The following is a 16,160-nucleotide window of genomic DNA, read 5'->3' as shown; positions in this document are numbered from 1 at the left end:
ACTTGCAACCCCTGTTTACGGACTGTGGCCTCATTGTGGAAATTACTTTTGAGCTGTTTAGATTGTTTAATTTGAAGGATTTTTCAAGGCACAACAAGGTGAAATTATCCAGAAAAAAAGCAAAAAATATGACAAAAAGTCAGAAAAATAAACCTAATTTTGTGTATTTCTTTTGTATTGTATTATAACTAGTGCAAATCTCCATCATAAAATAACTTCAGTGTGGAATTGAAGATAATTTCAACCTATTTCCAAAAGAAATCAATTTGTTTTTACAAGAATTTTCTAGAAATTAGGCTCTGTCACAATTGGTAAAGTGGAAATCTTCTCAATGCACTAGCAAATAGTTTCACTTGTTTTAAGAACTTTAAGGGTGGTTATTGCATTGGCCAGTTATCTTGGGGACCCATTGGGGGTCCTGACCTCCAGGTTGGAAACCTACAAATTTAATGCAACCTAAAACTTTTCTAGTTAAGTCTCATTGGCATCATTTATTGCAGTAAGTCAAACGCTCCCATACTTCTTTTTGTTATTAGGTAAAATGAAGGTTCTCTGTACTGAGTAAATTAGCCTTTGGCACATGTATAACGTTTCATATCTGACAGTTATATTCTATTTAAATGTCCTGACAAAAAGAAAATCCCTTCCTCTTCTGCCATGGGCTTATTCTGTGTGAAGAGCACACAGATTTTCAGGTATTCACCGTCGCCTCTTCTCCTGCCTCGTTTATGTTCTGAGGTCTGCTTGTGGCTCCAACTTCTTTCAGGAAACCCCATTTGAATATGTTAACGGAGGCCACGGTGGCTCAGGCACCCAGGGCACACTTTGATCGCTGCAGATCTGAGGGCCTTTTTTTTCATCCCGAGGTTGAGCGAGTCATGGAAGCCTTGCCCTGCCAGATGTTTGGAGACCAGGCTCCTTCCTGTGTCTCATCCTGCTGTCGCCTCTGGTGATCGCATCGGTTCTCTCGGGCTGGAGCTCGACCTGGAGTGTTTCAGGACACCAGTGGAGAAAAACAGAAAATTAGCCATGGAAATCGAATTACCCCACCCCTACAGACACATGCACGCTTGCACACACTCTGTTCCCATTAATGCCAAAACACCGGGGCGTGACCTGGAACCTCTCAATGTGTTTGACGGACGTTGGGTCTTTTCTAAGTGATTTAACAAAGCCTAGTGTTGCGCTCAGTCCAATTTACTTTCATGTATGAAACAAAGCAGATTAAGGAGTGAGAAAAATAGGATATATGTCTGTTTTATTGCATATGTGACATCAGGCTAGGCAACTATTCTCACTCTTTAGCGAAATACCCGCAGTGTTGCATTTTATGGTGGGAAGAGAGCATTAAAGCACTTTGTACTCCAGGCGCTCTCAGATGTCTGCAGCACCAATCTTTGATTGTGTTTTGTCAGTGAAAAAGTTACACATACACAGTGAAGTCATTTAAGCTGCACTCTCGAGACTATGTCACCTCTTGTCACCTGTCTCCCGAACCTGAATATTAATACATCATGTTTGGAAATGAGTCACAGAGCGTGTGTAGAAAGAAAGCCTTTGCTAGCAAGCAGCAGATATGATCAGAGTGCTGCTTATGCTCCTCGGCGTGGTAAACAGGATGGTGCTGGGGATCAGTCAGAGCTGACTTTATGGTTTATGAAAGCTGAGCTACTTATGTTAACAGGCTTTTTGAAGATTATAGTTGTGGTAAACATACATGTCAAGAGAGAGACAGTGATAAAGTGCCACAACACAGAGACCAATTACCTCTGTGCCTTGAAGATAGTTAACCTGGTCGCTTGAAGGGATGAGAAAAGAGAAAAATGAAAAGAGGGCTAAAGTAATTGAAGTTCATGTTGACTTATTGGTTATAGTTATGTCCCCTCAGTGCATAAAATGGTACAGTCAATAGGAATTGATTTTATTTGTAGCCCTGAGCTCTCTCTGGGCTTTATTGCTGCAGCTGTGAGAGCTCATTGGAAATGTGAACGCTGTTTTACCCACACTGAGGTCAAACCCACACTCACCAGTACATCTCACTTTCCTCTCTTCTCGCTCCCTCCCTCAGCTCTTAAACGTCTTCCCACATGTCCTCCCACAAGGTTTGCAGCCACCAGGTGCTGCTCCACAACATACCACCACCACCACCACCACCACCTTCAAAGCAGCAGCAGCACCACATGAACATGCATCTGCCAGACAAATGATCCACCCTCTTCATGTTCTCTAGACAAATACGCTCCCACCCTCTCGCTGTCTCTCAGCCTTTTGATTGATCTGTCTGTCTTCACATATCGCAGCGTCTCAACCGGATGCCTTCAGTTATAGGCAAATTACAGGCTCGACATAGCGGCAGCAGAGATTTGGAAGGGATAGGAAAGACTCAACTTAACTGAAGGAGTTGCCTCTGTCTGACGCTACCTACGTAATCCTCTTAATGTCAGTGGGAGTAGTTAACAGGATGTACTTCCAAACTACTCATCATCACAATTCCAACAGAATAATCTCCTCAGACATAAAATCTAGGTGGAAAATGATACTCCAAGTTCTCTGTCATTTTCCACATGTGGATTGGCTCATTTGATGTAGTTAAACAAAGTTTTTCCCAAACACAAAACCTTATGATTTTTTTATTGTTGTTGAACAAATACAGTTTTATATAGTTAAATTTTTTTGATCTAAAAAATTACAAAGGATCACACCAATCAGGAGAGAAAAAGCTTAATGCCACTCATTTGCATATTTCATCTATGTTTAGCATGGTTTCCTTGTAATTCATGTCTCCCTCCTTACTACTTACATGAATTATGTCTGTGACAAATGTTTGACTTCCACAAAGTTCAGAGATTTTTCCACCAAGCAAACATTTCTTTAGAAGTCAAAGTTCCAAAACTGCTGTCAGTGGAAATGATTGATTTCAGTGTGAAAAATTGGTTGTAAGTAACAACATCCTCTCCTTGCATTAGTGAAAACAGATGCAGGAACTACTTTTTTCAGCATTATCTGCAGGACTTGACCAGTCTGTCTTATAATTTAAAGCACATGAGTTGCTATTTTAGTATGATGTCCAAAATGACGAGAGCGGTAATAAATCTCAGGAGCCCTAAAAAGTTCTGGAAATCCTCTTTAACCCTCTTCAGTGATCTGTTTGCAACTGAGAAATTGTGTGTGTGTGTGTGTGTGTGTGTGTGTGTGTGTGTGTGTGTGTGTGTGTGTGTGTGTGTGTGTGTGTGTGTGTGTGTGTGTGTGTGTGTGTGTGTGTGTGTGTGAAGAGGCAGTTGTGAGGTAAAGAGAAGGGTCTGGGTTGCACATGCCTCATTTAGACATCAAAGGCCCCTGCTGATGATTTTTCCTTATAATCCATGCCTTTTGGTGCCTCTGCTCCCTCCATCTGAATAAACAAAGCCCAAGTGGTTCTCTGTGGTCTGGGAGAAGTCAGGTGATTGCAGCACGTGATTTGGGAAGTAAATCGATACATCTCTAATTTATTCCACTAAAATTCTTTTAACAGCTCTTTTATCTTGTTTCTGAAGAGCATTCTGATTTTGAAGGGATTTCAAAGTGGTATTTAGAGATGTAATACGAGTCATCTGATGCTCTTTGAAAATGAAAGAAATACCTATCTCAAAAAGAATTCTAGCCCTTTTTATCTCAAGAAGAAAACATGTACAATATGTAAGTTTCTCACTCAACTCAGCTTGGCTTTCTTTTGATATGGAGAAATCAATATTGCATGAACCGTACTGCCTCTGTATTCCCAGTTGACCATTATTCCTCCCCACCCCAAACAGCAGACATTACCCACCATCATTTAGCAAACCCCCGGTGTGAGCCACTGATTGACCCCTTCCCAGCTCTGCTGCCCATGTCCAAGCTGCGTTCCCCTGCCAGAGGCCAGTTTGGCAGCCTCCTTGCCTGTAATATATCTGTGGGAGCAGCATTCCTCTGGGGCTGGCCTGGATCAAATGGCAGTGATTTCCCAAACAGAGGCACAGAGATGGGAGTTCTGACCCATCCTCTGATCTGCTACACGCTCTAATCGCTGCAGGTCAAAATGGATAAATGGTGATGCTCAACCCCCGTGTGTCGTGTTTCGGGCTCCAGATATGCAGCGGTGTATCCAGCAGCTGAGCCATTTTAGGAAAAAATCTAATTGCGATTTTCTCAACCAATATTGCAATAGTGATTTAAAATGCAATTCTTTTTTATAAACATAATTACAGGCCTGTATTTGTGTTTTTAAACAAAATATGATCGTACTAACCACAATCACAAATTCATCTTGTGTCTATAAAAAAACGATAAAGTAATGCAGTTGAATGATGTTGAGCTAAATCTTAACGTCAGCATGCTCACAATGACCATGTCATTGCTAAATATCAGAACCATTGCCTGTTTTACAGTCAATGATCAGAACACACCATGTGTCTTAGTTTGGCATGTGGGAATGTTATCAGTTTTGAAAATATTAGGTCATAAACCAAAGTATTAACCTAATTAAATTTTTGACCTGATGATGATGAAAAGTCCGGCGATCACCAAAGATATTATAATTCATCCAAATGTGTTACCAAAGTTCACAGTGGCGCTGGAGGAAAAGTCAGCAGGATTCATCCTCCAGGGATAATGGCAATCTGACAATCCATCTAAGAGCTGTAGAGATATTTCAGTCTGGTGGCCCGAGCGACAGGTGATGCCATCCAGCAATATCGCTAGTGGTTAAAAATGATGGTGGTGTTGCTTCCTCGACTAAACCATCTTAACTAAAGTGTACAGACACAAACTTGCAGAGAGCATATTACTCTAGAAACAGCAACAGCAATAACTTATTTTTTAACTTCTTACAAGGGATAAGAATGGAATCATTCAGCCCTACAATATTTCATATTTTAGGTACAGCAAAGGGTCTTGCTTGTACTGAATACAGTTCAGATTCTTTTTATTTTTTTAAAGAAAAACAAGACAAATGTTTGTTGAAAACACAGGCTATGCAGTCTATTTTACAAAGCGATTGAATTTTGAAACTTTGTTCAAGGATGTTCATTATTAGTGATTGAGTGCTTTGATGCAATTTCAGGGGAATAAAACATTTGCTTATCAAATCCATTTCTGCATCATTAGCAGAACAATGTCCCACATACAGATGCTGTTTAACTTAAATGTAAGGTGCAAACATTTTATTTGTGCTGGTTTCTTTTTTTTCAACAGATAGAGTAGCTCTTTTAGGTCTCACAAAGCAGCAACGTTGTACAATTTATCTCAATGTAATATTTAAACCTAAACGCTTTTGATGCAGCCAAACCAAGCTACTTCTTTAGAAGAAATACACAGCTGTTTTTTCCTCAGTACATGAAATCTATCCAAATACCCTCTAATACTCAGGGGTGACAAGGATTCACACAGTGGATGGTTAGCACCTCTGAGGCACGGATAGATAAGATTGACGGTAAAAGTTAGCTAATATCTCAGAACAGACTGGAACTTTCTGGGCATTTACAAAGTGTGACTTTAGTAAACCTGCACTGGTTTGAATAACATCAAGAAAGCCGAGGAAATATGTGGGGGTAGAGGTGGGAGCTTGCCCTTTGATGTATAGGATTGAGATGTGATGAGGTCTGTTCAAAGTGAGTACAAAGTAGGGTTAAGATGGAAAAAGCAAATGCAGCTTTAGTCAAGGTAGAGAAGCCGAGGTAGCAAGAGATGATGAAGAAATGTCCTGTCTCACCCGAAAACGTAGGCAAAGAAGATGAAACGTTATCTGACATTAAATATAAATGCTTCCTTGTAAAGGTGTCTCGGCTTTAAAACACACTTTTGTAACCTATGAATTTTGAAACCCTGGATGTGCTGTAGAAGAATATAATAAGCCTTTCTAATTGACTTATGTTTGAATAATCAGGTTATCACGTAGCTCGTTATCTTTAGTAAGTCATTAACTTTTCTGTGGGGAATGAATAATTAATTCTTTAGTACACTGTTTTGAACAATCAGGGAAAACAATGTCATTCCGCCAAAGATTCGGGCATCTGCTGGAAGAGAAGCAGCAGAGAGTAGAGAAGAAGTCATTCAATGGGTGGGCAGTGATAAATTCCTTCTTACTCTGTGTAGCAGATTAGTCACGGCTCACATTTGTGTCTTTAGGTTCAGAAGTAGGAGGGTGAACTTCTACATCTAGAGTCCTGTATCTCTGCTGAGTCAGCGGATGATTTTTTTCAGGTCCTTTGTTCAAATGTGAATGGTGGAAATGTACTTTTGAAAGGCCAGCTAATGGTGTCACTTCACTTTAAAGGGTCAATTTATCCAAATCGCCACAAATCAAATTCTAAAAACTTTAATTGAATTGGGGTGGCAGCAAATATCTCAGATGCAGATATCCTGCAGATATGACCTCAACAATTAAACCAAACCTATAAGAGGCACCACAAGGCCCATGTGGAAAAAACATTTTGATTTAGATGAACTCAGCCTTTAAAGGTCCCATGGCATGAAAATTTCACTTCATGAGGTTTTTTAACATTAATATGAGTTCCCCCAGCCTGCCTATGGTCCCCCAGTGGCTAGAAATGGTGATAGGTGTAAAGGGTATCCTGCTCTGCCTTTGAGAAAATGAAAGCTCAGATGAGCCGTTTTGGAATCTGGTTATGAGGTCATAACAAGCAAGGTTACCTCCCCCTTCTCTGCTTTGCCCGCCCAGAGAATTTGGCCCACCCATGAGAGAGAGACATCATGGCTTTCAAACGAGAAAAGTGGCAGTTGGTCAAGGCCACACCCCCACCCTCCACCTTGCCCCTCCCACTCTCCTCCTCAATAGCTTCAGACACAGAAATGGCACATACTAAGGAAAGCTCATTGTGGGACTGGCTCTAGTGGCTGTAGTTCTGCACCAAAGCTGAATTTCGGGAAAGAGACTTCAGATACAGTATTAGGGGACCACTGATGTCTATATAAAAGCATCCAAAGAGCACCATGTCATGGGACCTTTAAACATACAATATGTAACTTTCTGCCGCTAGGCTTCTCTCAATCAAAACAATGGATGGTAAACACGGACTTTTGATGACGTTGTGAAGTTGTGTTGAATTATGGGAGTTGTAGTTTTAATTGTTAAACACTATCACCGATTAGAATGCATCTGTTTACGGAAGAGTTTAAGCGTTCAAGTTTATTCAAGTTACATTTATTCATGTCATTCTAATAAAATATCTATATCTATTAATATATTTCACAGACACACATTTAGGTTAGTTGTCTATCTATACAGCTAACGTTACTGATGAACTTATTTGTGGGTTAACCCAGTCTTGTTAACCGTGGTCAAAACAATCATACTAAAAATAACTTTATGAGCATGTTGAATGATGTTGTAACCTTATAATGCTACCCACGAAGCGTTAGCATTAGCTACCTCTCAACCAGCACAGTAAGCTTGATCGATTGATATTGAAATCAATCAATATCAATAAATAAGGTCTCTGCTGTATTACTGTGTTGTAAGTGGCATGTAATCAATGAAAAAATTATGCCATGTGGCAGAAAAAAGCAGTATTATGGTAACTGAGTGTATCTCTTTCTGTGACATTGTATGATTTACAATTACTCTTGAATGTTTCATGTGGATGCCAGTGTTTTGATGGAAGTTAGAGGAACCAGAGGAGTCAAAGGTCATATGACGCCACTGACAGGCGACTAAACAAAACATCCCGTGTCAAAAATAAAATAACAGATTTCTCTGGGTTTGAAAGATGTTAAAAACATTTGGGATAGTGTAAGTACACAATTCAACAAAATATATAGCATGGGTATAGTCATTTTTAGACATTTTAATGCAGAAATGTTACATATTGTACCTTTAAAGGAATAGTTCGACATTTTGGGGAAATACACTTATTCACTTTTTTGCTAAAAGGTGATGACAAAATTAATACAACTCTCATCCTGTACACTAAGTATGAACTAAAGCTGGCAGCAGGTTAGCTTAGCTTAGCACAAAGACCAGAAACCGAAGGAAACAGCTAGCCGTGTTCTATACAAAGACAACAAAACCCACATACCAGCACCTTTATTTTGGATTATTTTACATGTCTGTGTTTGACCAGCACCTGGCTGCATTTTACTGCTGTGCAGTGATTTCCGTTCCAATACATTAAAATGTGCAACTTGACCCTGATCTTGTTAATTGGCAAACAATTACTTCCAAACCAACAATATCCCATATTGCTTACTGTTGGCTCTACTTTTGTTGCATTTATTCCAGAAAACTGTCTTCAGCAGAAAAACTACACCTTGTAAAAGACTAAACAGCCACTCTAAACAACTCCCTGCAAACTTCCTCATTAAAGCCTCACGCCACAGCACATACTAACTACTTCTTTAATTACAAGATAAAAATAAACGTTTAACTCTTCACTGAGACTAATGTTTGATGCATTGAAAATAAATCCTCTACTTAAACTAAATGTATTGAATTGTCTCACAGATTATTAAGTGTGTTTAAAATACTCTCAGACTATGACTACACATCCACAAAATATTATTATAATATTACAAATATGATTATCAACCCTTTTTAAAGTTGCCACTCTTTTTCAGTGTCAACACTCTGCAGTCAGTGTTAATTTTTGCTAGCAAATGTTTGTAACAACATTTGAGATGTCACAGCTGTTTCTATTGTAACAGGCACTGCATTTGTTTTCACTTGTTTCTATTGAAAAGGAGTGGTAAGCTCTGATCTGAGCCTCAGTGTAAACACATTCCAGTCTCACCTCTGCCTCCTCCATTGTAGCTATTTAGCATATTGAACTCTCGCTTGTTGTTCACCTGTGAGGAGAGATATAATTAGATGTGGTTTATGTAATGTTAAACTGTTATTGAGTCAGCTCATCGATGAAATTACATAATCTTAGACCTAAACCGACGTAAATTTAAAATATGTTTCTGCCACTTTGTCACACTTAGGTGCAGATTTCAAAAGTGGAGGGCAGAATCTGTTTACTGCTCCTGTCATCACCATCAGTATCATGTCGGTGCTTGTTGTTGTTTTGCTTGGTTGGATCCCTGCCCTCATTTTTCCTCTGTTGCAGGTCCAGTGATGAAGCTGCAGCAGAGAACTCCTCGCCGGCGGGGCCAGCAGCCCAAGCTGCTCAACAGCCCTGAAGACAGCCTGTACTACAACCAGCTAAATGTGAGTTCAAAGTGCCGATAAAGGCCTTTGTCTGACTTTGGTTCCACATGATAATACAATTAAACCTACCTGTGCCAGACCCTGGAGCCCCACCCCCACGCTTCTCTGCCTCTTGTCTTGAACATGTGCTTATGCTCTTTATCTGTTGCTTTCATGTCAGGATGTCTGCCTTCACGGTGAATAATTGATGTGGTTTATCAAAGCTGAGCAAGATGCATGCTTCATCAGACTCACTTGAGCCCTTTGATCAGAAAAAATTATGCTGTGACTTCTGATATTATCAGCATCTGCTCGCATTCAACACAAAATCACTTTGAATTAAAAATTAATGACTCTCTGCTCATCTTTTGACTGTGTGCTCTTGGCCCTTTCCTCAGAGAACTCTGGATTACCAGGGGAGCAAGAGGAAGCCGAGAAAACTTGGGTAAATAACTGCTTTCCTACTTACAGCAACTCTAAACAGAGCAGGCCCTTTGTGGAATAGGAGAATCCAGAAATGGAGTTGTTTTCTTATAATGTAAATGGAGAGCCAAAAATAACAGGCTTTTTATGAGCAGTTGCTCTGGAGTCATTAGAGAGGGGGGTTACATATTAAGGCTTTGTCAGCATGCTAATTTTAATTGTTGAAGGTCTGACTTGGATTTGTACTATAAATTACATTGTGGTTCAGCTCAGTATACTTAAGAAAACACGTGCCTCATCGCTGCATCTGCAAATATTGTTTTTATTCTAAATGTCTAGGTTTTCACATCAAGACTGCTCTGTATCACAGTTACTTCTCACCACTTTCTTTCCTATCACAGTCAAATCAAAGTGCTGGATGGAGAAGACGAGTACTACAAATTACTGTCAACTGTGGAGTCAATCCCTGAGGAAGAGTACGCGACCGCCCCCCCCTCCCACTCTTTCTAGTGGGCCTCTCGTCAGTCAGGGCTGAGCCTTACAACCATGTCAACCGGTAAGACAGACGCACAAGACATGCAGACAGACACTCCAAAGAACATCTTCAGTGATGGATGTGCTGTGGTACTGTATGTGGAGCAAGTAATAGCAGTGCAGAATAAGTGACCTATGCAGGCCATGCCCTCAGCTGTTAATCCAAAGTGGTCGGAAAGCGTTTACAGGAACGACTTACTCATCAGTGAAATTATTACAACAGTTTTCTATAAGCATTGTTCTATATTTTGTGTAGTTTCTCCATTTCAGCTCAGGTTTTATAGTCATAATGCTTGATTATAGATGTCTGCAAATGCCTCTTATCAAAGTTTTTTTCTAGTCTTGTGCTTGATTTGCTGCTATTGTGTCATTCTCAATGTGGCAAAAATGTGTATTGTGGTGTTTGTCATTTTTCCAGAGGCTTTTTTGGGGTCTTAAAACCTGCACCAAATAAGAAATTTTCAGTCAGCTTACAAGCTGCTGTGAAATGGTACATATGTTGCATCAATAAATGAATTAATGACAATACATGTAATGTGAGGGGAGGTTTCATTAATGAAAAACATTTTGCAAAGTCACAATGAAACACTTACATGCTGAGCACCATTTGTTTTAATTGTCAGATGTTGTTAAAGTTTTAATGTCAGATGTTTAAGCTCTATGCCAGGCTTGCAAGAAATGATTACTCTTATTAGCCTTGGATGTACTAATTATTTATTGATTGGTTCTTCAGTCTATGAAACAATGACAAATGCCAGAGAGAAAAACAAATGTCTTCAAATTGTTTCTTTTGACCGTGTGTTTGACCATCAGTCATACTATTACATTTTATAATGACGCAAACTGAAAAAAAGCAAACAAATCCTTTGATTTTAAAGCTTTACCCAGCATATGTTTGGCATTTTATCTCAATAAAAGACAACAATATCAGTTTGTTTCTTAAAATTAAAAGGATCATTGGTTATTTTCTGTCATTTGACAAATGTTATTGTTTCAGCATTGCTCCACATTTACTCTGAGGAACCCCTCATCTTACAGGCAGCATGTTTCTTGTTAAACTCAGTGGTGTTAACTTGACTTGGTATCTACCTATTTTTGAGCATTATGTCTATTGTCTAAGACGGATCCAGAGACAAATCCTTCTGAAACCCCAAACTCTCCCTACGAGTTCTCCCACAGCGAGCCGCTGTAGTTAGAGGGGCTTTGTGCTTTCTGAGTGCTGGAATCACCACATATAGCCTTACAGAGGCAGAGCTAGACCTCACTTTTAATTTCACCCTAAATACAGGAATTTTCTTTTAAGATATGAAGTGTCGGAAATACAGGGCTGGCGAGTTGATTTGTAGAGTTTTTTTTTTTTTTTTTTCTTTTCAATTTGCATATCATTTACTGCATCTCCCTTTGTTGACACCCGAGGGCCTGAGAGGAGATTTTGATCTTAATAGGAAGAGTAGGGTGGTATGACTGAGGATCTCATCCTCCTTACATTCAGCGGGGAAAACATTAGAGCTCTGCCTAGATAGCGAGACAGAGATAGGGGCTTCACTTAGGTTAAGGTTCACACAAATCCTCGTGGGTTTAAAGAGACCCAAAGTGTTCATCAAATCCCACCGCTCAGTATTGTGAGGGTCAGACTCTGGTTGAGACACTAAGGACTGATCCATGACTTCAACATCACTGGTTAAATGTGTTATTTCTCTTTTTGAAGCATGTGAAATATAAGGCTTTTCTTTACATGACTCTTTAAGATGATACATGGTTTCAAGTCCACCGGTTTTATCATTTTCCGACCATAATTATGCTGTTTGTTGTGTTGAACAGCCACAATGTGTGTCGTGGTAGTATGGTTAATCCAAAGTGTTTTAATTGTTACACATATCCTGGAAGTAATGTAACCTCTACACAGTGATTGAAAAAGTATTCAGATACTTCACTTTAAAAATAGCAATTTAACAATGTAAAATACACCAGTACAGTATAACATGTACAAGAGTACTATCAGAAAAAGTTACAGATTTCTATGGTTCCTGACATTGTTACATTATTATCTACTCAATATGAGATTATTATTATTACTGATGAGTGATGATAATAGGTAAGCAGCATTTTATGTAGCAGTTGAGGTGGAGCTAATTTTACTACTACTATATACTGTTGGGTAGTTTATTCTATAACAATGAACTGTATTTTGTAAGTTCATCATAGGTTTTGTATACAGCAACTTCATATGCAAAGAACTAGTCTTGTTAGTAAAAAGTACAATAGTTCTCTCTGAATTGTAGTGAAGCATAAGTATTAATTTATTTTAAACTTTTTATTGATTCCCAGTGGGGAATTACAATTTACACTCTGTTAGAAATTAATTACAAACAGGCCTGAAACACACACGGTCAGGGGCAAATGGAGAGATGTCAGAGTGAGTAGGCTGCCATTGCTGGACCAGTGCCCTGAGCGGTTGGGGGTACAGTGCCTTGCCCAAGAGCACCTTTGCAGTGCCCAGGAGGTGAATTAGCATTTCGCCACGTACCAATCCACACTCTGTACTTTGGTCCATACAGGGACTTGACCCAGCCACCCTCTGGTTCAGAACCCAACTCCCTATGGACTGAGCTAATGCCACCCCAAGGAGCACCGCACCCAAAAAAATTGTAGCCTACTTAAGTACAGTATTTGAGTATACTAAGTAAAGTGCAAATGCCCATTTGTAAATGTACTTTGTTACATTTCACTACTGCATTGACAAGAATTCAAAGAGATGTGAGACAAAAGCATTCCTTCTTTTTTGAAATTTGAAACCAATATTTATCTAAAAATTGTCGTTATGTCCCTCTTGTGGTTGTTTGAGATTTGGTTCCAGTTATCTGTGGACAACTTTTTCTCAAAAAAAGACCAAGTAGAAATCAGCTGTTTTCATGCTCACATAATTAAGCTGCATGGATAATAAAGTTCTAGTCTTATATTTAATATTGTCATATATAACTATATAAAAAGAGTAATACCCTAAACCACTATCAGTGTTATAATGTGGTGTCACAGTTAGTTCAGAAGCATTTCACCTCCGGTCGTAGCCACAGATCCTGCAATAATTAAAATCCTCGTTGTGCATTACTCCCTTGCTGGGATAGTTGGTTCCTCTGAAGAGCAGTCTGAAATAGGTCACCCCAGCACCCTGTAGTGCATCTTAAAAGTACACTGAATCAATTAAGTGTGATCATGCTCCCTTGATTATTTTGGCCCTGTTTTACCACAGAGAGGAATTTCAAATAGGCTCACTAGTTTGAATAACAAGGTTGGACTGTGGTGACAAATGGTTCCAGAGTGGGTGTTTCTTCCCCTGTTTTTCTCTGCCAAATTAACTCCCTGGCTGATTGCCTGCTTTAGCATATGAGCCTAGGTGTGTACGTAATTACCTTGGTTAGCTGATTATGTGTTGCAAAAGGCAAATATTATGAAATACTGTTGTCACTCTCATGAAAGATTCTGACCTAATGAACTAAAGCCTCCTGGTTGTCTTACAGGTCTGTAGGCAGGATGCTGAGCGACAGACGCAGTGTCAAGTCAGTGTTGGAGGCCTGACACCTGTGTTTTCTTTAATACGTCTGCGTAAATCCTTCTCCCTCTTGTTTTCCCTCATTAAATCTGACAACATCTGGTGTGGGAGAGAGGACTCCTTTAATGTGGCTAACGTTACTGCTGGTGTTATTCTTGCCATTTTAGCTATTTGCTTCATGCGCCACACTTTCATTAAAGCTACATCCAAGGTAGCCCCAAACACAGTTATCCAAAGTTTTAAACCATCTTTATGAAAATCGCTCGAGCTGCAGCCTTAATAAATGATGAAAAGCTTTTATTTTCTAAAGAAGCATACTTACCTTTTCACCTAATAGTGATGTCTCACTTCAAAGAGAGAACATGATTAGGCCAACATTGTCCTGTTTCTATATCCTTTGAGTTCAAAGGGAGAGTTTGAATACCAGTATTTCATGTGCAGCCTTTTCAAATACGGTTTTAATGCAGTTTACGTGCTTTTGTTCTACCGATTTCCACCACAGTAGAATATATCACACTGCATTATGATTGCATACCACAGTTTTAGTAGAGTTTTATAAGTAAAGAATTAATGGCAAGTCTTGTTTTTTTTAATAGTTTTTGTTACTACCAACTTTGAGGCCACGGGACGAACAGATACCAATCTACAAACTTAGTGTTGTGATGCTCTTTGCTGGAAAATGATTGGTGCCAAAGAATGACGTACATGAGTTTCAACCAGATGTCAGATGTGTGTTGAGGGCTCTGAGCAAAAGAACATTCACTAAAGACAGCATTAATAAAGAAAACTGGTTAAACCAGGTAGAGACAAGGAGAGTAAGAGGAAGAAGGAGATAAAAGAGTCTGTTGAGTACATACATCAAAGGTCTCTTAATGACAAGGGATGCCATTAGGGTTACAGTGGCTTTTGTTTCAGCTTCCTCACACCTGCTGTTTGTTGAGGGCACTCTATGCACTGTTTTGTTGTTAACATTTGCATGAATATAAAATGCATGCATGAGGAGATTTTGTTCCTGGCTGCTAATCTTGGTGGAGACCAAATGTTTTGGTCAGAATTACAGCTTCCTTTTCATCTGCAAAAAAGAGAGTCAGTTGCTTCCTGGTGTAAAATCTAGTATAAAGGTTGACATAGAACAATGAAAACAGTATGGAAAAGCTGTTATCCTGTACACCATGGAATTTATTGACTTAAAAGTTTTCTTGGTGCCTCCGGTGCTGGAATGGGATTTGACAAATCAGAGCGTGAAATTGTGATTAGCCTCTCTCAGTTTGTAGACGGAGTGGGGCACTACTAGACTTGGCATGGCCAAAGGTGTAACCTGTTTTGTTTTGCCCCGGTGCTGCTTTCCCAGATGGTGGGACCAGCTGCCATTGAATAAACGCTGGACGGGTAACAGTGTGAGAATTACCACGGCCTTGTTTCAGTTTGGGATGCATTGCAGAAAGCTTGTCTTTTTGCCACTGCCAGGAGGAGCAGGGACGTGTCACCCGGTGTTCAACCTTTTGATTGAGGTCACAATAAAGTAATGCCCAGTATTACTGTAAAAAATAAATAGATTTCTCTTATTTGTGTAGTTGTCCATGGAGACCCCCCGCTGTCATTTTACAGTATTTTTGTTACATGCCCCTTAAGATCACCTGCTTACGTAGTTTCTGCATGCTCTTTCCCCCTTTTTTAACCATTTGTGTTGATATTTTAAAGATAAATAAGTTGGTTGACATGGTCAACACAGTACTTTTACAGGAACAGGGTCTTTCACGGACAGGTGTAATGGGTTACTTTCTTATAGACACATATATGCAATTATATATGTGTATGTCAATTCCTTCCTGTATTTCACATATTGTATGATACTGTTAAGATAAAGGTTACATTTCTCCATACAGTTTATTTCACTCTCCTGTGTTTTTATTGCTTCTCCAAAACATTAACATTTATAATTAAATATTTACTAAAAGGAGCACATTTAGATTATTTAGCCCACTACAACATGGAATTGTGTTGTAATGTTAAAAGAAAGTTACAAACCTGAAACAAATTGATGTTAAAAGTATCACAAATTGCATTTTGCAAATATTTGCCATTCTTATTGTGTTCTGGAGCACCTACCCCCTGGAAAGTAGTCACTAAGTGAAAGAATATTTAAAAATGTAAGTATAAATAACCACCTGTTCTTAAAAGCTGTAAACATCTAAATATTCGAGGATCGTTTTGTTCATGTCATCACAGTATATATGCTGATTGGGGATCTTTTTATTGTATAATTCCTTGGAGAGCACTGCAGGCTGTAACCTTGTACATTATCAATAGAGGGGGAGAGTTTCCCTCTTTAGGGCTGGATTAACGCATCCAGGGTGGGCTGAGAGAAGGTAAAATGACCTGTCCCGCCTTACGTGACCCCAGGCCAATCCTGCACATTGCCAAGGCTTTGCTCTTTGCTCTTGAATATGCAGAGATCCCCAGCTTCATAGGCTCGGAAGAGAGAAAAAGAGA

The 16,160-nt window shown here is 39.4% G+C and overlaps 1 protein-coding gene across 8 annotated transcripts in view; it reads left to right on the top strand.

Moving 5' to 3' along the window:
* Positions 1-16,160, top strand: part of myo3b (myosin IIIB) — a 71,248-nt gene that overhangs the window by 54,350 nt on the left and 738 nt on the right. For all 8 annotated transcript variants that reach the window (XM_028590980.1, XM_028590978.1, XM_028590979.1 and 5 more), the window contains 3 exons: positions 9,081-9,181; positions 9,559-9,605; positions 9,985-10,139. In XM_028590980.1, the coding sequence (XP_028446781.1) occupies positions 9,081-9,181; positions 9,559-9,605; positions 9,985-10,093 (257 nt within the window). In that variant the 3' untranslated portion in view covers positions 10,094-10,139. The remainder of the gene's footprint in view (positions 1-9,080; positions 9,182-9,558; positions 9,606-9,984; positions 10,140-16,160) is intronic.

Source organism: Perca flavescens, chromosome 11 (assembly GCF_004354835.1).
Source record: "Perca flavescens isolate YP-PL-M2 chromosome 11, PFLA_1.0, whole genome shotgun sequence".
Lineage (NCBI taxonomy): Eukaryota > Metazoa > Chordata > Actinopteri > Perciformes > Percidae > Perca > Perca flavescens.
This window is presented reverse-complemented; position numbering and strand designations above follow the sequence as displayed.